This window comes from Calypte anna, chromosome 4B (genome assembly GCF_003957555.1).
Source record: "Calypte anna isolate BGI_N300 chromosome 4B, bCalAnn1_v1.p, whole genome shotgun sequence".
Classification (NCBI taxonomy): Eukaryota; Metazoa; Chordata; class Aves; order Apodiformes; family Trochilidae; genus Calypte; species Calypte anna.
The window spans coordinates 5,081,875-5,103,433 of NC_044249.1; the positions used below are offsets into that span (position 1 = coordinate 5,081,875).

The window sequence follows — 21,559 nt, forward strand, 5'->3', positions numbered from 1 at the left end:
AGTCAGAAGTGAACTTAAGCTGTAATTGGAAGTGTTTGGTGGCCCCAAGATGCTAAGTGAGGTGCTCACTTTTTCTGTTTGGAGACCAGAGCAGTCAGAGATGTTTGTGGGAACAAACAGGTAAAGTAGGCTCAAAATTATCTATTCAGTAACTCATTTTATTTCTTTGAGTCTTAAATTCCTTTAAAGCCTCTGCATTCTTGTACAGTTACGTGGTTTTTTGAGTAGGAGTCTTAATACTTCCATGTTCCTAGGTGAGGGATCATTTCCTGATGTCTGTGGTGTGTCTGGCAGAACACAAAATGAATTTTGCCACTCAGTTTTTTTCCTGCTGTAGGGAGAAAAGTCCAAGTTTCCTGGAGAGCTCTCTAGGGCTAGATGAGATAAAACTGGCCTATTAGATCTTCAGTTAGTGTTTGCTTTCATTTGTTTTTCCAGGTCTGGAGGATGCTCCAGCTGTGGGCTAGACTCAGCAAGTTGGTGTAGCAGCCAGCTAGGATTGCCACTCTGTTTTTAGGAAAAAAACACTGATGGGAGCAGGGTGAGGTCAGGTCTGAGAAGCCAGAGATGCAAATACAATTTCAGTACCACACGAGCAAGTTCCAATAAGAAAATGAGATTTTTACCTAATTTGAGGGCTCGAGCAATGGTGCCACCATTCCTGCAGTGCTAAGATCCCATCTGCCGTGGTTGTGCTTTGAGTCTGTGCCACTGATGCTCACAAAACCCATTGGTCGAATAATACAGCTCAATATACCAAAATTTAAAGTACTTTATTCCTCCCTTTTTGTCATTACTTTCAAGTGTTTCTGTAAGTGTTCTGTGCTGCATAGCTGGCTAGCTTTGAAATCTTTCCCCTGTCCTTTCACCCTGAGAGAGTTTGCTCTACACAGTTTGTACCTAAGTGATGGTGTAAAATAGAACAGTGTGTAAGTAGGAGTTACTACTTGTCTGAGAACATGCTGCTTTGGGATTCTGTGCAGGAAAACAATGCAAATGTAGTGTAATTAGTTTCATTTTGGTAAAGAGTCAAGCATTAAAGCCATTAGTAAAAGGTGTTCCAGGTTGAGGGAAGTGGTTGCTGAGCTTGGGGAAGGACTCTGGTTCCAGCAGAGTTGTGCTTGTGACCTGCTGTTGGATGTTGTAAGGAGCAAAGGGTGTGCACCTTTTTTTATAAAACTCATGTTATCCTGATAATATTTCCTGGAAATTAAAGCTGCCCTCAGCAAACACCAGTTTTAATGCCTTTTCTCAGGCAGATTCTTTTTCCCAAGAGTATCCAGCCTGCAGTGGGGATGGCAAGGAAGAAATGAGAGAGCAGCTCAGCAGAGGAAAGCTGAAGGTGGCATAAAAGAAATTCCATTTTAGATAAATAGAGAAATAGCTTTTTTTTTATTACTAGAACGGTGACTGAAGCTGTAAATACTACAAATGGAGTCTTCCCATGCCAAGGGAGCTGCAAGTGTGTTCCACTAAAAGTAATACAAGCAAATAGTAGGATGTTCACCAAGAGCTTTGTATGTTGGTCTTCAAGTAAATTGTGACAGAAAACTCAGTGGGCAAAGATTGTCCAGTTTACAAGGGACCATATCAAAGGGTTTGTAAGGATATTGCAAGAGAGATACTACTACTAGAAAATCCAAAGCATCTTAGAATAGCTTTTCTAAGATGTTTAATTGAAAATGTTCTATCTGCTAACTGTTCATAATAAAAGACAAAAACTACTTTGACAGAATATTTCTGCCTGGCACTGCCCATTCAGTATCTACCTCTACTAGTCCTAGTCTAGTTCAGCTACTGCTTCATTTTAGCCACTTAGCATATACCATGGAAAAGTGTCATTGACTTGGTTGCTGAACAAATGTCTGATGATGGAGAACTCTTAGTTTTAAATTGTAATGCAATAAACCACAAACATAGTGAAAAAGATCTCTTGGTTCAGTGCAACAGCACATTTGTTGCTTCACTGCTGATCCATCAAAAGAAAAATAAAACACTAATTATAAAATCCACTAAGTTACTTGCAAGTGTACTGGGATTTGCTTTCCCTTCCAGCCTTCCTATCTGGTTAACAAAAATGTTGTATTGTGTTTTTATGCTCTTCTCTGGTGGTAGCAAATATCAAAAACTGGCAGGAAGTCAATCAATGAATAAAAATGCTGAGTTCTGTTTGTAAATGAGTGCCAGTGTTTCCTTGCAGGGTTCAGTGCCCTCCTTAGGTGCCTACCAGCTTTGTCATAAATGAGCCCTTGACTGGGTCCCTTCATTCCCCATCCTCTCCTTCCATATTTATGGGTTAGAAATTGGGGTGAGAATAGTATGGAAAAGCTGGGACTTCCTTCAGATCAGGATGGAAAAGTCAGGCCTCAGCTGGGAGTCCTCTTTCCTACCCTAAAAGCTACTCATACATCTAAAAAGATGTGCTCTTTCAGGCCACAAAGACCTGAAAGATTCCAAATAGGGATTTGGGTAATGCCCTTTCAAGGAGTGAATTAAAAAGGGTTTGAGAAGGAAGCTGTGATTGCAGAAGCATTTAATGGTTTCCTTGGGTCTGGGTTAGGGTGGGGAAATAATAAATTTCTGTAGCTGCCTGTTGCCCACCCACAAACCCCCCCTGAGGCTTTCCTCAGCAAGCATCTTGTGGGCTCCAGCACTTGCAGGGTCTGGATTTGGTTATAAATCCCCTGGGGGGCAGGAGCTGTTGAGGTTCTGAAGTGATTAGAGGAGTATCCTCACATTTATTACCCCTCTGGATGTGGAAGGGGAGCTGGTTGCTATAAGAGTTGCTTTGCACAAATTGGAGCCCATAAAAAAAAATAGTATCCCCTAAAAAAATAGCATCTCTTCCTTATCAATGCCCTCATTAACTTAATTTGTCTTTTCTGAGCAGGGAGGGGCATGCATGCTGGGAAACTGCCTGCCTTCAGCTTCTAATTCTTTGAGATTTCCCACTTCCACCTCTGGGAACAGCACTTGATGATTGGCTACTTAGAGAACAGAGGATTGATGAGGACCCAAGGCAGTTTGTATGTTCTTTTATCTGCAGGAATCTGTCAGAGCTGGCTCCATCAGTAGCCCTCAATTCCATCTGCTCCAGAGATTACCTTGGCATCCTTCTGGGAACTGTTCTGAAGGTTTCATGTGCAGCAAGAGGAAGGCAAAGCCTCCGCATTGGTTCTGTCCCACAAAATGCTCCCTAATTGCCCAGCAAGTCCCTTCTTGTAGCTATCAAACCTCATCAGATGCTGCTGGAGCTGAATAAATCCTGTTCTTAAACCAAAGGAAAACCTGATCGACTCTTGTGCAGGTAACAAAGCAACGTCAGGGTTCTGTCCTCTTCAATTTATTTTGTTTTTAATAAGTACAAAAGCCATGTTCTCATTTGGATTCTGTGACACCCAAACTGCTGGGAAGCAGGGGAAGGAGGAATTTTCCCTGTGCTGTCGATGTACCAGTCAGCACTGCTCCAAAACTGCACTCAAGTGCTGGGGTTTCTTCCATCTTCATGCAGCCAAACCCAAGGGCTGTGTAAATTATCTCTATTTAGGGGAAAAAAAAGGTTGAGTAGAAATGGGGCTTTTAGAGGGCTTCATGCAGGTAAAGTGGCACCTCCATGGTGAGTGCAAGTCGTGGGTTTGTAAGGGCTTGTTCAGGCCCTTGTAGTGTCTGGCATTTTCTCCTGAACTTCTCAAAACCAAAAGCCATCACTTTATACTTCTAAGAGCCCCCCAGAAATGTCCCAGCAGACTAAGAGCAGGAACAGGTCTGTTTCACTGGATACTTCTTGTAATACATTTAACTGCTTTTGTTAACTATCTACTAGTTTTTCTTGCAGTTGCCTTTTCCTATGCAAGTATTTTTTCAAGTTTTAGGAAAATGCTGGCTTCTGGCTGATTACACCCTGTACTTTAAGCTTTTTTTTTTCTTGCAGGAATCACCAAATGTTCATAACTCTGCATTTCCCTTCCCTTTGCAGCATCAGGAAATGTTCTTCGGAAATGTAACAGGGAAATAATTTTTTTAGGCCTTTGAGATGGGAAAACAATCTTTGCCTTTTACTGCAGAGAAAACTTGTTTGTGCTTTTCCATCTCTATTCTGTCCCCAGCTAAGCATCTTTTCCCCCATGTGTTTAATATCACAGGATGCTCACTCTGGTTGTCCTCTTTCAGTTGGGTTTTGTTACTGTTTGGCAAAACTGGACTGAGATGTCTTCATACCACTGTGTGTTAAGTACCTGGGGAGATGGGAGCAAGTCTTGTTCAGCTCCTTGATTACCACTGTCTTTTCTGCTGGTTTTATTGTGTTTTCCACTGTAATCAAAGCCACAGAGGAAGAGGAAGCTGGAAACACCAGAAAGCTTAGGGGCACTCTGTGCTGGGTTAGGAACTGGCTGGAGGGCCGGGCCCAGAGAGTGGTGCTGAACGGGGCTGCATCAAAATGGCGGCTGTGGTGTCCCCCAGGGATCAGTGTTGGGCCCAGTTCTGTTCAATATCTTTATTGATGATTTAGATGAGGGGATTGAGTCCATCATCAGCAAATTTGCAGACGACACTAAGCTGGGGGGGAGTGTGGATCAGCTGGAAGGCAGGAGGGCTCTGCAGAGGGACCTGGACAGACTGGAGAGTTGGGCTGATCCCAGTGGGATGAGGTTCAACACGGCCAAGTGCCGGGTCCTGCACTTTGGCCACAACAACCCCATGGGGAGCTCCAGGCTGGGCACAGAGTGGCAGAAAGGGACCTGGGAGTCTGGATTGCCAGGAAGCTGAACAGGAGCCAGCAGTGTGCCCAGGTGGCCAAGAAGGCCAATGGCATCCTGGCCTGGCTCAGGAACAGCGTGGCCAGCAGGTCCAGGGAAGGGATTCTGCCCCTGTGCTCAGCCCTGGTGAGGCCACAGCTTGAGTCCTGTGTCCAGTTCTGGGCCCCTCAGCTCAGGAAGGAGATTGAGGTGCTGGAGCAGGTCCAGAGAAGAGCAAGGAGGCTGTGAAGGGATCCAGCACAATTCCTGTGAGGAAGGGCTGAGGGAGCTGGGGGTGTTGAGGCTGGAGAAGAGGAGGCTCAGGGGAGACCTCATCACTCTCTACAACTCCCTGAAAGGAGGTTGGAGCCAGGGGGGGGTTGGGCTCTTTTCCCAGGCAACTTTCAACAAGACAAGAGGGCAGGGTCTCAAGTTGTGCCAGGGGAGGTTTAGGTTGGAGATTAGAAATAATTTCTTTACGGAGAGGGTGATCAGGCATTGGAATGGGCTGCCCAGGGAAGTAGTGGATTCTCCGTGTCTGGAGATATTTCAAAAGAGCCTGGATGTGGCACTCAGTGCCATGGGCTGGGAACTGCAGCGGGAATGGATCAAGGGTTGGACTTGATGAGCTCTGAGCTCCCTTCCAACCCAGCCAATTCTATGATTCTATGATTCTAAGCTGGAGAAGAGTTTAGGTGACTGGGTAGGTGATTTGTTGTTCCTCCAGCTCCTCCCAGGCACTATGTGTAAATAAAAGAAAAGAAGGATGCAAGACACTGGTTTCCAGACAAAAATAGGAATGAACAACTTAGGACTCATCCCCCTGCTCTGGGGTCACTTTTCTTTCTCAGCTTTAACCCACAAGCAGCACGAGGTTTTTCCTCTGTGCCCTTCTCTTCCAAGATTTGTTATGCAAGAGTAAATTCAGGTCACCATGCATTATTCACATGGGCTGTGTGCATTCTGTGTACCTGACAATAACTTCTTAAGGGCAGGGAAGCATCACTCCCAGTCATCCTTTTCAGAGCATCCAAGCCAGAAGATTCAGGGGGCTCCTATGGAGACATGGGCTGCTGCTGAATGTCAAGAAAGGGCAAAAGACAGACGACTGGAACTGGAAATAAACTGGAATAAACACAAGAAAGAACTCTGAATAAAGAAAGAAGCTTAGTAGTCTGATAGCTGAAGGGACATCTGAGCAAACAGCTTTTACCTCATTCCCATGCCAGCAATATTATCAGATGCATGGGCTCCATCCATTTTGGGTTGATTTTCTTGGGGTTTTTTTGCTTTTCTTACTTACATTATAAATGATTCTTCATGGAGAGATCATAATACAGTCAGTAGAACAAATACAGTATTTCCTTTCACATATATATATATGTATATATATATATATATATATATAATATCCTTTCACATGTGGTTCTCTTAAAAGGCTGATTTTGTGTGGCTGACACTTTAAATACTGAAAATGCTGATTTTGTGTGGCTGCTGACACTTTGAAGACTGCTGTTCCTTCAGAGATGCCCTAGGAGGGGTATTTCAGTATTTGAGAGCCAGAGTGGTGGTAAAGTGGTGGTGCTAAAGTACCACAGTACTGATAAAGAATCAGATTTGTCATCTCAGTATCTTGGGACCTTCCAGCCTCTGCATGGAAACCAACAACTAATACCAGTTGATATATTTGGTTTTTTGCTTCTTTGGTTTTTTTGTTTGGTTGGTTTGTTGGGTTTTTTTTCAGGGAGGAGGGGAGCAGGGAAAGGGTTTGCTATTTATAAAGGTAAAATAGATTTTATTGGAGCCTTACTCTTGCTAAAACCAAAGCTGATATTGCTAATGTAAGTAGGATTTTACCAAAAGGGACTGAAGTGGTGACAGATCCCACTTTTGTTCCTAAGTGGGATTTTTTAATTCAATGATTTAATTAAAACAGGACTAGGCCTATGCCTTTGATAATAAATAATGAGAGCCTGGGAGAAAAACAAGGAGAAAAGCTTATTCTTGCAGAAAAATCCAAAACCACACTCTGGTATTAGACTATTTGAAGAAAACTATTGCTAGAACATAAAATGCACAATATATCCCAAAAAAATATCCTGGGGATCAAGGTCTCCAGCCTGTGTGTAAAGCCCTGGTGTAGCACAGCCCAGTTGGACTGGTTTGCTGCCCAGGGATGATTTATCAGAGGCTGTGGTGCAGACAGGTAAATATAGAAGCTTGGTGACATTTAATGAGCCTTTCTGCAGGGCTCCCTGGGGCCAGGCAGAATGCCCTTGAGCACAGCATGTGCTGTGGCAGGGAGAGGGAAAGCAGGGACACAGCTTTTAGTTTTACACCCATTTTGCAGATCAAAACCCTTCAGAACAGCTTGGCTCTCCCCTGTCTGCATCTCAAGAGGGACCCATCAGGTTTTCTGTATCACTTGGGTAAGCCAGCCAAGGCCTGGGACATGCAGAAAACCTGTGTTTCAGTGATGAAATCTTGATGCAGAAGTGATTGTCATCCCACCAGCCACCTAGAGAGGCCAAATGGCTCAGTATTGGCTCATTATTTTGGTCACTGCCATCCAGCAGCTGCACAACATCACGTTTTTGTACAGACCCAAGCAGCTGGGCAGTGTTTCAAGCACTGAAGATGAAATCCCACAGTCTTTTAAGTTTCCTGGGAGGAGGAATGTCCTCTTAAGCTATCCCTCATAAAGCTGTAGCAATAAAGTTCAGTTTTTCTTTTTCTTTTGCCCACGTTTGGCAGGAGATGGGAGGTTTCTGGCATGGCCAGTGGATGGGGCTCATAACCATACACTGATCTAATTAAAGCCCCCATCTCCCAGCTGGCAGGCAAAAAAATAAAATAAAAAAAAATGGAAGCACAAGCCACAAAATGAAAAGCTTTTATTTCTTCTAATTTCCTAAAATCTTTTAGTTTTATAGTTTTGACAAGAACTGGGGCAGGGAAGTGAATGAGAAGGTCATGTTCCAGTAAATGGCAGCAAAAGCAGCTGTGCCAAACCTTTATTTCAGTGCAAAGATAGATGAGCCATTTCAACAGGGTGTGTTAATAGTTGGTTTTTCAGTCTGCTTTAACAACTGACATTAATGGTCCTGAAATCCTACCTCCCAAAAAGCTGCACTTTGTTGCTGCAACATTTCTGTATTTTGTCATACAGGAACATGTTAATGGGAGGGCAAACTCACAGACTTGCAAGGTCTTGAAATAGCAGAACTTCTCCTTGAGAAACCACAGGATTTTTCCCTGCAAAAATGGAGGATGGGGAGACTCAAACAAAAGGATAAAATCCCCAGGGTTCCCCAGGGGAATCCAGATGTCAGCTGACCTTTAAAGGCTCTTTCAACCTGGACCATTCTCTGGTTCTTGAGGCTCAGAAACACCAGAAATATTTTAAATTGCCTGTCAGTAAACTAAGAGGATAAAAGGACACACCTGGAAACTTTCTGATCCCTTGAGAGAGTACCAAGCAACATGAAACAGTCTTACATGGTTTTTCCTAATTGGTCTCTTAAAACCCAGCAGATACAAAGTTTAGATCTGGAACAGTTTGGGTTTTCATGACAAGTTAAAATATGTCTTTAAGGGAAGGCAGACACAACTGCTCTTGAAATGCTGAGCAAGCCTAGAGGTTTGCAACTATTTTAAGAATCCCCTTCTACATCTGTGAAATAAAAATAACCATGAACTTACACTTCTGTACATTCATCCACTGAACACATCTGAAAGGCAAAGTACTCGTCCTTGCAAAAGAGGAAAAACAAAAGCTTTTCCAAATGCTTTTATAGCAAGAAACGTTTTTAATGTATTCTATTAATATAAAGAAACTCAACAATATTTGACTGTCTCCAAAAGGATTAGAAAGGAACATCCAGAAATAGTCTGTGCTGGATGAAATACAAGGATCTAATCAACACTTTTATTCCTACATATGTAGCAGAAGTGAGGAAATTTCCAGTGCTGCCCTGAAATAGCTCATATAGAAGTGATTTAAGCCAAGATTCTCCTGAGATCTCCTTGTATGGGAGCTACTGCCTTAGGCAGAATTTTTTAACCTGTTGCTTAACCTGGAGGACCAAAGGGGAGAGCAGTCAGGGAGAGGTGAGCTGACATTTTCCTGTAGCATTGGAAGCACCTCTCAACATTTTGGGAAGTGCTGTTCTGGCTGTTTTTGGAGAAGCTTTGTAACCAACACATGATATTCAGTGTTGGATGTGTTTCACCTCGGGGAAACCAAATGGCATAAAAGATCCTGAGGCAGGAAAACACAGTGAGCAGGACACCTTGGCTACTGTGGCTCAGAGCTGCTGAGCCACCAGTTATAGCACGGAACTTTAGAAACTTTACTTGTGGCAGAATTAAGATAGGCCTTGTTAATTTCCTTTCTTTTCTTTTCTTTTCTTTTCTTTTCTTTTCTTTTCTTTTCTTTCTTTTCTTTCTTTTCTTTTTTTCCTTTCTTTTCTTTTCTTTTCTTTTCTTTTCTTTTCTTTTCTTTTCTTTTCTTTTCTTTTCTTTTCTTTTCTTTTTTTCCTTTCTTTTCTTTTCTTTTCTTTTCTTTTCTTTTCTTTTCTTTTCTTTTCTTTTCTTTTCTTTTCTTTTCTTTTCTTTTCTTTTCTTTTCTTTTCTTTTCTTTTCTTTTCTTTTCTTTTCTTTTCTTTTCTTTTCTTTCTTTTCCTTTCCTTTCCTTTCCTTTCCTTTCCTTTCCTTTCCTTCCTTTCCTTTCCTTTCCTTTCCTTCCTTTCCTTTCCTTTCCTTCCTTTCCTTTCCTTTCCTTTCCTTTCCTTTCCTTTCCTTTCCTTTCCTTTCCTTTCCTTTCCTTTCCTTTCCTTCCTTTCCTTTCCTTTCCTTTCCTTTCCTTTTCCTTTCCTTTCCTTTCCTTCTTTCCTTTCCTTTTCCCTTTTCCCTTTTCCCTTTTTCCTTTTTCCTTTTCCTTTACTTCAGAATAACTCCTGTGCCCTTGTTGCCAATCTCACCTTTCAGAGGGAGAAGAACCCACTGCAAAAGACACATGAATCCCTTTCAGCTACCAGCTGGAATGCCATCTACAATGCAAGCTGGAGATCAGTGTTACCAGGTACCAGTAACTTTCACCTTTTTATTGACTTGTTAATCCTGTTTGGAGCTCGGTGTAAAATTCAGGGGGTATCAGTGTAAAATCCATCTTACGGACTGAGGATGCTGCCGGCCACTAGATGGGGGCATCGATTCTGCCAGTCACAGTCTCTGCTCTTGCAGTAAAAGGTTTTCGGGGATGCTGGAGAGCTCGGATCTGATTCGAATTCACTTTGGCCCTACTGACATAACCAGATCAAACTCGGTTAAAGGAGCAGCCCCTGACAAACAGATGTTTAAAAATATCCCTCTGGATTTGGGTTTGGACTAGAGGCCAAACCAGAGCATCCCCAACTTGAGCTTAGGGTTTCCCCACATCTCCTTGTTTCTGCTCCCTTTCTTCAGCCTGGCTGCACAAGGAGCAAGAAGGGACAGCAAGAAGCCATGGGTGGCACAGCCCCCTCACATCTGAATAATCTTACTGTCAAAGAGCAGCAAAATGACTCCTCCTGACAGAATAAATTATGTGGCAGCACAAACAGAGGTGTCTTGTCCCAGCAGAGAGCTGCAGGGGCAGGTGCTGCTCTGTGAGCTCCCATCAGGCTGCTCCAAGGGAGGGGGAAAGGGGGAAAGAACTCAGATGGATGTTGTAACTAAAGTTGCTCTGAACTAAAGGGATTTTTTAAAAAAAAATTATTTGAAATTTAACCTAGCCTATTGTTTTTATATATAATATTCTATATATTGTACTTCTCTACAAGCTTCCATGAGGCTGGTCCAAGGGAGGGGAAAAGGGATATAAAGAACTCAAATGGACATTGTAACTAAAATTGCTCTGAACTAAAGAGATTTTTTTTTTTATTTTAAATTTAACCTAGCCTATTGTTTTTATATATAATATTATATTATATATATTGTACTTCTCTACAAGCTTCCATGAGGCTGCTCCAAGGGAGGGGAAAAGGGATATAAAGAACTCATACAGACATTGTAACTAAAGTTGCTCTGAACTAAAGAAATTTTTTTTAATTTTTTTTTCATTTAACCTAGCCTGTAGTTTTTATATATAAGAAGTGACAGGCACTGCCCTCCAGCCCCATGCCAGTTGCTCTGTAGGGCCCCACGATGTAAGGGTCATTTCTCTGAGTGTTCCCCCATTCCCAGCCCAGCTGCCCGCGGGGGAACCGGGACCGGGACCGGGACCGGCTCCTCCTGTGCCTCTGGAGCATTCCCGATGTTTGTAACGAGTTTACACAGATAAGGAATAAACAAATACAGGAGTGCCCGACCTGAGAAGGGGAAAGCTGAGACCTGTGGTTTTCACTACAGGGAAGGATTTCCTGCCCTAATGCAGGCAGCTTTGGAGATGAAAGGGATTCCCTGGCTCACAAAATGTAGGGAAGTATGGTCTGGCCTTAATAAATCTGTAATGAACTCAAGCACGGGCAGCAGCCCGGGTGAGAAGTAGGCTGTAGACAACGTTCCAGCAGTAAAAATCTAAAAACTTAAAGCTGATGTAGATGGCAGGAATTTGGGTAATTGTTGCCCTAATGGTGGCTTTCTGCAGACTGAGAGCTGAGGTTCCTAAGGGTTGGATCATATACTCAATAAACCCACTGGTATTATATTGGGAGATATATATATATATATTATATATATATAAGTGTCCTGGTTTGGGCCAGGATAAAGGTGATTTTCTGTCTTGTGCTTTTGCTTTCAGCTCAGTCTCTGGTAAGCAGCTGCACTTGCTGGAATTCACAGCAAGTTTCTCAGTCAGTGTCTGCTGCTGGGACTGATAACTCCATGGTTATAGTTACAGCCAGAGCCTGGTGTGCAGAGCCAGGGACACTGCTCAGCTCTGAGGAACACTTTACCCTCCAAGAGGGATAAAGAGGTCCCACCTGCAGCCTCCTTTGGGGAGGAAGGGACAAAATAGATGCCAGAATTGACCAGAGTATTCCATCCCATACACCTCATACTCAGTATCAATTTGAGGGATCATGAGGGTCAAATCCTTTCCTTCCCTTCCTGCTTCCCCTTCTTCCCCTGTCCCTGTTTGCTTCAGCATCCTGGGAGGATTCCATCCCTTCCTCTGCCTGTGCTCCTGATCCATCCCAGCCTGAATCCCTGTGTTCCTGCCTCCAGCTCCCAACTGCTGCTGACTCCAGGATTCCAGCCTGGACTTTCCCAGGACTGCCCTGCAGCCTCGGTGGTGATGTGAGAGTTATTGGGGGGAGGAACATGGGAACAATTTCCCTGTATATTTGTATATATTTAGCAATTTTTCCTATTTATCATTACTGTTTCATTAAAGTTGTGTAGTTTAGTTTCCAACCCATCAGTTTCTCTCCCTTATTCTCTCTCCTTTCTTTATCAGGGAGGAGATTGGGGATCAATACAGAGAATCTGTCACTGGGTTTCATTGCCGGGGCAGTGTTAAACCCTGACAAGAAATCCTCCTGTTGATCCTGTTCCAAACACACCCACCGGAGGTTTCTGCCAGAACACACCAGAACCGACCCTGACACCGTGGGTCCCTGCAGATCAGCCGGCATGGGGCTGCAGGGCAGTGCCTGACCCTGCCTGTGGAGGCAGGTTCTGGGCAGGTTACGGGACAGGTTCGGGGACAGATTCGGAGGTCAGGTTCTGGGACAGGTTCAGGGACTGATACCTGTCCCCGAAGGTATCAGTCCCTGATACCTGTCCCCTGCTCCGAAGGGGGAGCAGGTTCCGGACAGGTTCGGGGGCAGGTTCCGGACAGGTTCGGGGGCAGGTTCGGGGGCAGGTTCCGGTGCAGGTTCGGGGACAGGTTTGGGCACAGATTCCGGGGGCAGGTTCGGGGACTGATACGGGACCAGGTTCCGGACAGGTTCGGGGTCAGGTTCCAGGACAGGTCTGGGGGGCAGGTTCGGTGTCAGGTTCTGTGACAGGTTCGGGGGCAGATTCGGGGGTCAGGTTCCGGGACAGGTTCGGGGGCAGATTTGGGGGGGGATGCTCGGTGTCAGGTTCTGTGACAGGTTCGGTGTCAGGTTCCGGGTCAGGTTCGGGTTCAGCTCCCTCCCCTTCCCGGTACCGCCTCCGGTCCCCATGGGCAGCGCTCCCGCCGCACCCATCCCGGGCTCACGATCTCGCGAGATTTCCCTCGCTCTGCCGCTCCCCGCCGGTGGGCGGGGTCAGTGCCCGTGACGTCACCGGCGGAGGCGCTACCGGCAGCGCGCGCTGCGGGCGGTGTCTGCCCCGGGGCGGCGGGAAACGGGCGGGGGGAGGAGGAGGAGGAGGAGGAGGAGGAGGAAGGAGAGGAGGGAGAAAGGAGAGCGGGGAGGTCACATCCCCTCCCGGTCCGTCCGGGCCTCCCGGAGCCATGATGGCCGCGGCGTCCGACCTGGAGTCCTCGCTGGAGCTGAGCCTGACGGGCAGCGGCGCGCTCCCCGGTGGGCTGCCCCCCGCCCGCTCCCGCATCTTCAAGATCATCGTGATCGGGGACTCCAACGTGGGCAAGACGTGCCTTACCTACCGATTCTGCGCCGGCCGCTTCCCCCAGCGCACCGAGGCCACCATCGGCGTGGATTTCAGGGAACGCGCGGTCACCATCGACGGCGAGCGCATCAAGGTGGGCGAGGGAGGGGACACAGCGCCCTGCGCGGCTCTGTCGGCTCTGTCGCGACAGCCACGGGCCTGATGATGACGTCCTGGCCACCTGGGACCTTGCCCGGCCCCGAGGTGCTGGGCGGAGAGCGGGGAGCGCAGCCGTCGGGTCCCGAATCCATTTGGTGTCATTAGGGCTCATCCCGCGGGATGTGCGGGGATGTGGGGAGAGGGACGGGAGGGTGGTGACAGCTTCCCGGGAAAGGCCCAGGCTGGGATGGGACGTGGAGCTGTTGGAGTGAGTCCAGAGGAGGGAGGTGAGCATGGAGAGGGCTCTCCGGTGCAGACGGCAGAGAGGGTTGGGGCTGTCGAGCCTGGAGAAGGCTCCGGGGAGACCCCTTCGAGTGTGTGAAGGGGGTACAAGAAAGCTGGGGAGGGAGTTTCTGGGTGTATTGAGAGGGCGAAGGGCACTGCTCTTAAAACTGGGAGAGGTTGGGTTTAGGTTCGACGCCAAGAAAATGTTTCCTGTGAGGGTGGTGAGACACTGGCACAGGGTGCCCAGAAAAGCTGTGGCTGCCCCCTCCCTGGAAGTGTTCCAGGACAGGTTGGATGGGGCTTGGAGCAACCTGGGCTGGTGGGAGATGTTCCTGCCCCTTCTGGGGGATTAGGGTGAGCTTTAAGGTCCATTCAACCCCAAACCTGGACTGGACATCCCAGGTGTTCCCTGCTACCCTGGTGCTGCTCAGCTCTGGTGTCACAGCTCTGTTCCAATGGATTGCCATGGGATGGTGTCAGGTCGCTGGTAGCTTCAGCTGTATTTGCTCTGCAACTTCTAAAAAAACCCACTTGGTCTTGCTCCTGTTGACAGTGTAATTACTGTGTAGGTTTCCATGGTGATGAAAGATTTCTGCCATCAGCCAAGCTTTTCCACAGCTTTTGGCAGGTGCTAATCAATAGCATCACCTTAAAATGGACTTGGAGGTAGATCTGTAACTTAGCAGCAGCATTTTAGTGTTGTCTGTGCCTGTTAGCAGCAGCTTCTTGCCTCCCAGAAATCCTGTTTTTATCAAGAATAACACTTGATTGTCCTCATGTCCACATAGCCATAAAGATGGTTAAGATTGTTTTGCTCTAAAAATGTCCTGTTAATAGGTTAGAACATTGCACAGGAGCAGACTGCAGCATCAGTGATAGCAAGGTGTTAGAGTTTTAAACATTTTTTTTAGGCTTAGGCTTGCTGCATGTTTAGGCAAATGTGGTGCAGAACTGGGCAATGACAGGTTGGGTACCTAGCTCAAAATTAATTATGGCTTTTTACTCTGATTATAGCTTTACCTAAAGCTCATTCATACAAAAGTAAATTTAGGGGAAGGCTTGGGGCAAGGAAAAAACAGTAAATAATTGTGCTTTCCCATTTATTATCACCAGGATCTGTAATTACAACTTACAGTCAGGTAGCTGAAAGCTATAGTTTTTCCTTGCCTAATCGCTGACCAAAGAAATGGAGAGGGCATATAAGTCCATTTGCTTTCCTTCTTCTGTGTTTTCTTTAGCCTCAATCCCTCTGTTTTACTGAAAATTAAAAATTAGTTAGAATCATTGTTACTTTTTGCTTATAAAACCACTGAATAGCACTTTTTTGGCTGATAGCTGAAGGTTTGTTGCTGTCCACGTTGAAGGAGGGAACCTCCTGAGGGATCCCTTCTTGTCAGCACCATCTTATTGACTGGGATTTGCAGCACCTCTGGATCATGACCAGTTGGAGGGAAGAAGAATATATAAGAATATATATCTCACAGTTCTGAGATTCTTCACAGAGGTTATCGTGCTGTTGTGTTAAATATGTTGTGACTGGTGGTTTCACTGCATCTTGAGAATCTTACCTGTTGAATACATCCCAGTTGTGGCTGAGGAAGGCAGAGAACTGGAGGAGGCCCTTTGAGACTCAGGTTTTTTTCCTGGACATTTTGTTTCAGCTTTAAAAGAGAAAGTTTCACCACTGTGGCCAGGATGCTGCCTCTAAGGGTGCTGCTGTGTCTCAGCAAGTATGCTCCAATTACTATTTTTTTTGCCACTTGCCCTCACTCATCTTCACCTTTCTCACAGCAGAGCCAGGAAAGAGCAGCTCAGATCAACCAAATTACTGCTGCTGTTGCTGTGCCCTGAAGAATCTGCTGAGCAGGAGAATTTCTCTTCTTGCTGCAGGAGATTTTTCTCTTTCTCTCTTCTCCCTTCCCCCAGCCCCCTTCTTTTGCTGCTACAGTACTGAGATTTCCCTTGCAGCTGGAAAAATGCTGTGTCACTGGCAGGAACACAGCCACAGTTCTTCTCACTGGGGGTCTTCTGCACAGCACTGATGTAGAATTCCAAGACACAGGGACAAGTGTGTTCCTCTGTAGCTTGTACAGTAGGCTCATGGATCTGTATGAAACACCAGGGCCTTGATGTTGAATAAATTGAATTTTTCAACAAATAGATTTTTTTTGCATTCTAAATTTTCCTCTTCCTAAATAGATCTAAGCACTGAAAATTGAGGAAGGCAATGTCACTCTTTACTGACCTCCACTGAAAGAGCAAAGGTTGCAAATGGTGCTCAAGGAAGGAAGTCCAGACATCGTGTTCTACACCTGTGAGCCCTTCAGGTTTTTTTCCCCTGCATCTTGAAAAAGGAGATGTAGTTTTACCATTTTATCTTTATTAAAGGCCAGTTATGTTTTTACCAGTGTGTTATAAACCATGCATGCTAAGGGAGTCCTTGTTTAGAACAACAGCCTTGCTGGATCCACTGAAAGGTGTCAGGAGGTGGGAGGTGATAGCTGAGGCAGGATATTTAAGCATCATTGGTCTTTTCTAGGGAGTGTGACAAAGAGATTCTGTCCACAGTTGTATTAACTGAATTATGCTATTAAACCAGATTTCCATATCATACATTTTAAAGGACTGTTATAAAAAATGTGGTCCCTTGAAGATGAGTGCTATTAAACTAGTAACAAAATAGTAATCTTAATTTATCAAGGGTCACTTTCATTGTTGTTTTCCAGTAGAACAAATTTTTTTTTTGGAGGAGGAGGCAGCAGTGGAATGGTCTTCTTAAAGTTCACAAGTTACAGGAAAAAAAAAGTTTCTAAAGTGAGAGGGGAATGATTTGCCTCTCAGGGCAAATGCTTTGTACCAAGAATGTATGAGATCTTTCATTTCAGATATAGCCTTCAAGCTTGAAAGCTGCATGTAAATAAAACGTAGGAGAAACTGTGGTTTAAACTTAACTTGGAAGGTATCTAAACCTTTAGTTTCCCCTTCTCTAACCAGGGCTGGCAGTACACTCTCAGATCTGTGCCTGCCTGAAGCATCACTGATTTCTGCCCTGTGAATCAGGCAGGGAGAGAAGTGTAAGCTCACAGCTGCCTGTGAAAATGAGCTCCCTCTTTAAATTAATTCCATACAGCATTTTCCAAGGTCATCCATAGGGATTCCTTGACAGTGTGTTGTCTGAACATAAGGATTGCTTCTTTCTTCTCTCTTTAATTTGTCAGATTCTAAGTAGACAGAAGTTTTCCATGAGTCTCCTGTCTTAATCATGCTTTATACATGCACAGAACTGGAATTACCTCTCATCTGGGTAGGTGAATCTTACCCAAACCTAAGTGCCTGTATTTAACCTGATGCCCTTAGCAGATCTACTGGAAAAGGGGGTATTTGTGCTAAGGTGATGGGGGGCTGCAGCTGACTGCCCTTTTCTGCCACCAGAGTCTGAAAGTACTTGCTTTTCTTTTCTTTGTTACTTTAATGACTCTCTTAGAGGCAATCTGTGGATCTTTGTGAGTCTGTGGATCAGAACCTGCAGATTACAGGACTGCTGAGGCCAAGCTGCTCTGGTGCTGTCATGTAAACTCTCAGATCAAACCAGTGACTGCCACTTCCTCCTGCTCCTGTATGACTTTTCTGGAGATGGGTAGCCAGGGTTGCACATAATATTCCAGAAAAAATCACACCAACCTCAAACATCACTTACTCCTTTTCCTTCACCCTGTCACACAAGTGATTCATAGTGTCCCATGATTGACATGTATCTGGATCATCATCCTTGTTAATTATTTCCAAACTGATGAATCCTGCATTTGTAGAAAAAGTCTTATTATGAGTCACAGTTATCAAGACTTTGTGTGTGATTCTGCTCCATTTCACCCTATTTCTGCTGTTCCAACTTGGAAAAAAAAAGTGTGTGATGCTGTAATCAGTGATGCATCTTGCAGTCACGTAATTTCTCTGGCACTTGGGTTTTCTCTTTTTTTAATATCAAAATCACTTGTAAAATTGGTAAAAAAGTTACCTTTCAAGACATTTGGAATTTCTAAATACATTTTACTGAAACATTTGGATCAAAGGAATGGAAAGCTATACTTGTGCTGTTATACTTCATGAAAGGAAAAAAGTCAGCTGTACCTTTCATGGGAACAGATTGAATTTTAAATTTAACTTCATCATTTTTTTGTTTGAGGTTCATCACAGGAGGGTTTGATTCCAACAAATAGACTGCAGAGAAGATTTCTTTGTCCTGCTTTTGTTTTGGTATTGTTCATGCATGGTTTGATTTATTCCTACTTTTATATACTGCCCCAGTAGGCAGTTAACTTCATGCTATCTAGTGAAATGAGGCAACCAGGTGCCACTAATTGCCAGGAAGTGAGCATGAGCTTGTGTCAAGCCCACCTGTGCCTAATTAGGGTTGGCCCCCTGGTCCTGCTCATGCGCAGTGGGGGCCCACACTAATCAGGCACAGGTGGGCTTGACACAAGCTCATGCCCACTCCCTGCCAATTAGTGGCACCTGGTTGCCTCATTTCACTACAATGCTAAGAACCAAACTTTGGGGAAGTTTTCTTCCTCTAAGATTTTTTAGTTTTGTCAATAAGAAATCACATCAACCAAGAGTTGTGCTGTAACACACATGTTGTTTTTTCAAATAGAAGCAGTACTGCCACGACTTCAGTATTTATTTTTGTAAAGTCGTACAAAATAGCTGCTCCAATAAGCTTTCAGAAGTTTGTATTTCTGATCAGGTTGCACCATCATTTCATCCTGGCTTCGGTTGTGAGCAGCTTTGAAGTGAAAACTTCCCAAAATCATCCGAAAGCAACAGTTTGCTGCAGCACAAACTTTCCAGTGTCATTGTTTCAGAAGAATAGATTCTTGCTGTGACTCCCCTAGCTACAGGTAATTTGTATTACTTTCCAACATGTAATAAAGAGGTTTTTTTGTTTTTTTTTTTTTCTCTTGTTGTCTTTCCCTTTCCAGATCCAGCTGTGGGATACAGCAGGCCAGGAGCGCTTCAGGAAGAGCATGGTGCAGCACTACTACAGGAATGTCCATGCTGTTGTCTTTGTCTATGACATGACAAACATTGCAAGTTTCCACAGCCTCCCCCTGTGGATAGAGGAATGCAAACAGCACCTTCTTGCCAACGATATCCCACGGATTCTTGTTGGGAATAAATGTGATCTGAGGAGTGCTATTCAGGTACCCACGGACTTGGCCCAGAAGTTTGCTGATTCTCAGAGTATGCCATTGTTTGAAACCTCTGCCAAAAACCCCAATGACAATGACCATGTGGAGGCCATATTCATGACACTGGCTCACAAGCTTAAAAGTCACAAGCCATTAATGCTTAGTCAACCCCCAGATTGTGATGAAATACATATAAAGCCTGAACCAAAACCTGCCATGAGCTGCTGGTGTTAAATCGTGCTTGTTCTGTTTGCAGATGCTTCAGTATTATGATCTTGGCAAAGTTCCAGCCTTTTGTAGCAATTATGGCACTTTAATGTGTTGGATTGGTTTTCTTTTTCTTTTTTTTTTTTTCCTGGTATAGATGTGCCCATCTCATGTTTCCTTGCACTTTGTACTTTGTGAATTACTCGAATTTCACTATAAATACCCATGAAAGTAGAGTTCCAAGTGAAGTTTTGACAAAGCAGTTCTAGTAAAGCACTTGCTGCCTGAGATTGTCTTCATCACTTGTGTCAAGGTTATAAATAGTGAGGCAGTTTACTCACATTTTTGGTTGCTGCTTGCATTTGAATAATGTAGGAGAAAAAGTACTCTGTGATTTTTGGGTCAGCGAGAAGGGAGATTCTTGATGTTTGAAGGAATATTTGGTGACTGCTGGCATCTTGCTAAGCAATTACCTTCTTGTTTTAAAAACAAAAGCTCAGACTGTCATACAAAGTTTAGGCTGTCAGTGTAGGTGGAAGCTTTTGGGTTTGGTAGGTGCTAACTTTTGGCCTGTCGTTCCACTGTAAGCTGAGTCTGTTTCTTCATGGCAATTGAAAGATGAACTTGTCTCTATCTGTAGGCAATGATTTGATACTTAAAACTTCATTATCTTTTTCTAATTAGCATGTAAAACTAATCTATGCATTCCTTCTTATGGAGAGTACTGTAGCCCAGGATTTGGGGTGAACCTGTGGCTAAAACTGTCCCATAATTTCTCTGACTTTAACTAAAACTTCAATCAAGGCTTTTTTTCTAAAGATGCTGGGTTTGAGCTGAGTGTCCCAGGGTAAGTAAAAAACTTCAGTAGATTGGGTGAAAGTGGCCAAAGCCTACTGGCTTTCAAAGAGAGAGAGGTTTCAGGTGTTTTTAGTGATCATGAATGCTCTTCAAGTATCTTGAGGAAGCTTTTTGCAGCCACAGTGCTAACATATTTTAAGGGTGGAAATGCTGAGGACAAGATGTTAAGAATATGGAATTTACTCAAATTACTTCTCAATACAAAATAAATTAAGTCTTGAAACATGGGAAAATCTGCCAAATACATCATCTGTTACCAGTTTTTGAGCTAAAACCTGCTTGTGTAATGTCATGGCTCCATGTGGAGCATCCTTGGCATTATTAGTTTGAGTTGGTGCTGGGTCAGATGAGGGAAATTACTTCTGCATTCTCATAATTGCAACCATCTTATTTCTGTTCTGTCTGAAGGTCAGGTTTAATAATAAAAATGGTGCTAGGTTGCTCATAATTACATAAAGCAAACCATCAGCCATAGAATATAATCTATGGCTTTATTCATATGCCATGTCAAACAGTGTTTTGTGACTTCCTTTTTTAGGAATTGAAGTAAAAAATGAAGGTTTTTGGTTTATAGCCTGTGATGCTGACTGGAAATAAATGGAAGGGCCAGCTCAGAAGCTGCCACCCTGCTGATCACATTAGAAACAAATATAACTAATATTATGTAAACTATTATAATTAATACATCATTCTGTTGCACGTTATACTGACAAAAGTAAAATACATTGGTATTTTTCCTAGCTTTAGAAAGATCATTCAGCTTGGTCTAATATGATTAAGATGTGTAAGAAAATTAAACCCAGGGTAATTTTTTTTTCCTGCATAAAGCTGCTACAACAGTGACAGTGATTTTTATTTTTTTTTTTTAGGAAACACTTTCAAAAGGGAATTTTTGTATACACTCTGAACATGACATTACTGGAGTTTGGTTAACAGTCCTTTCAGAAACAATCAGCTTTTTAACACTGGTGTCCTTAATGATTTTTTTAAGACAAGGATTGATCCTAAATTTATATGTATATTACTGTAAATAAATATGGTTTACAGTCCTCTTGGACAGTTTGTTTTTCACTCATGTCCTTAATCCTTTTTCTCAAAAGGATCCATCTTAACTATTTGTATAATAATTATGTCAGCAAGTGTTTCTTTTTATGTGTTTTTTTTTTTTAATTACAAAAAAAAATAATCAGAATTAAGATATTCCAAAGTTGGTCAGTCAGGTTGGGGGTGAGAGAAGGAAATTATGCACCTACAGTGTTACTGTCAAATTTTACATCAACTATTACAACTCTGTTAAGCTTTTTTATTTTGGAGTTATTCACAACCTGTAAATAAGGGCCTTTGTGTCATTAAAATTGTGTGGGAAAAATGTTTCAGTCTGTAATTTCATCTTCAGCACAAAGCATGTTTCAATGATTCTGTCTTGAAAGTACTGTGCTCATTCATGCAGTGGTAATGTTCTGCCCCCAGAATTGATGTCAGAAGTCCTGAATACTTTGTCTATGTATTTTCCCTTCACCAAACTGTAAAGCTGGGTTATTTTTTAACGTGTTAGGGGAAAGACACAATCCCAGAAACCTAATAAACTGGCTTTGCCACTAACACTAA

General features: G+C 43.7%; 1 protein-coding gene across 1 annotated transcript; it reads left to right on the top strand.

Annotated features, from left to right (window-relative positions):
• Positions 1-12,978: 12,978 nt before the first annotated feature.
• Positions 12,979-21,559, top strand: RAB33B (RAB33B, member RAS oncogene family). The gene is made up of 2 exons (XM_008490306.2): positions 12,979-13,407; positions 18,677-21,559. The coding sequence occupies exons 1-2, from the start codon at positions 13,159-13,161 to the stop codon at positions 19,118-19,120; spliced, it is 693 nt and encodes a 230-aa protein (XP_008488528.2). The 5' UTR covers positions 12,979-13,158; the 3' UTR covers positions 19,121-21,559.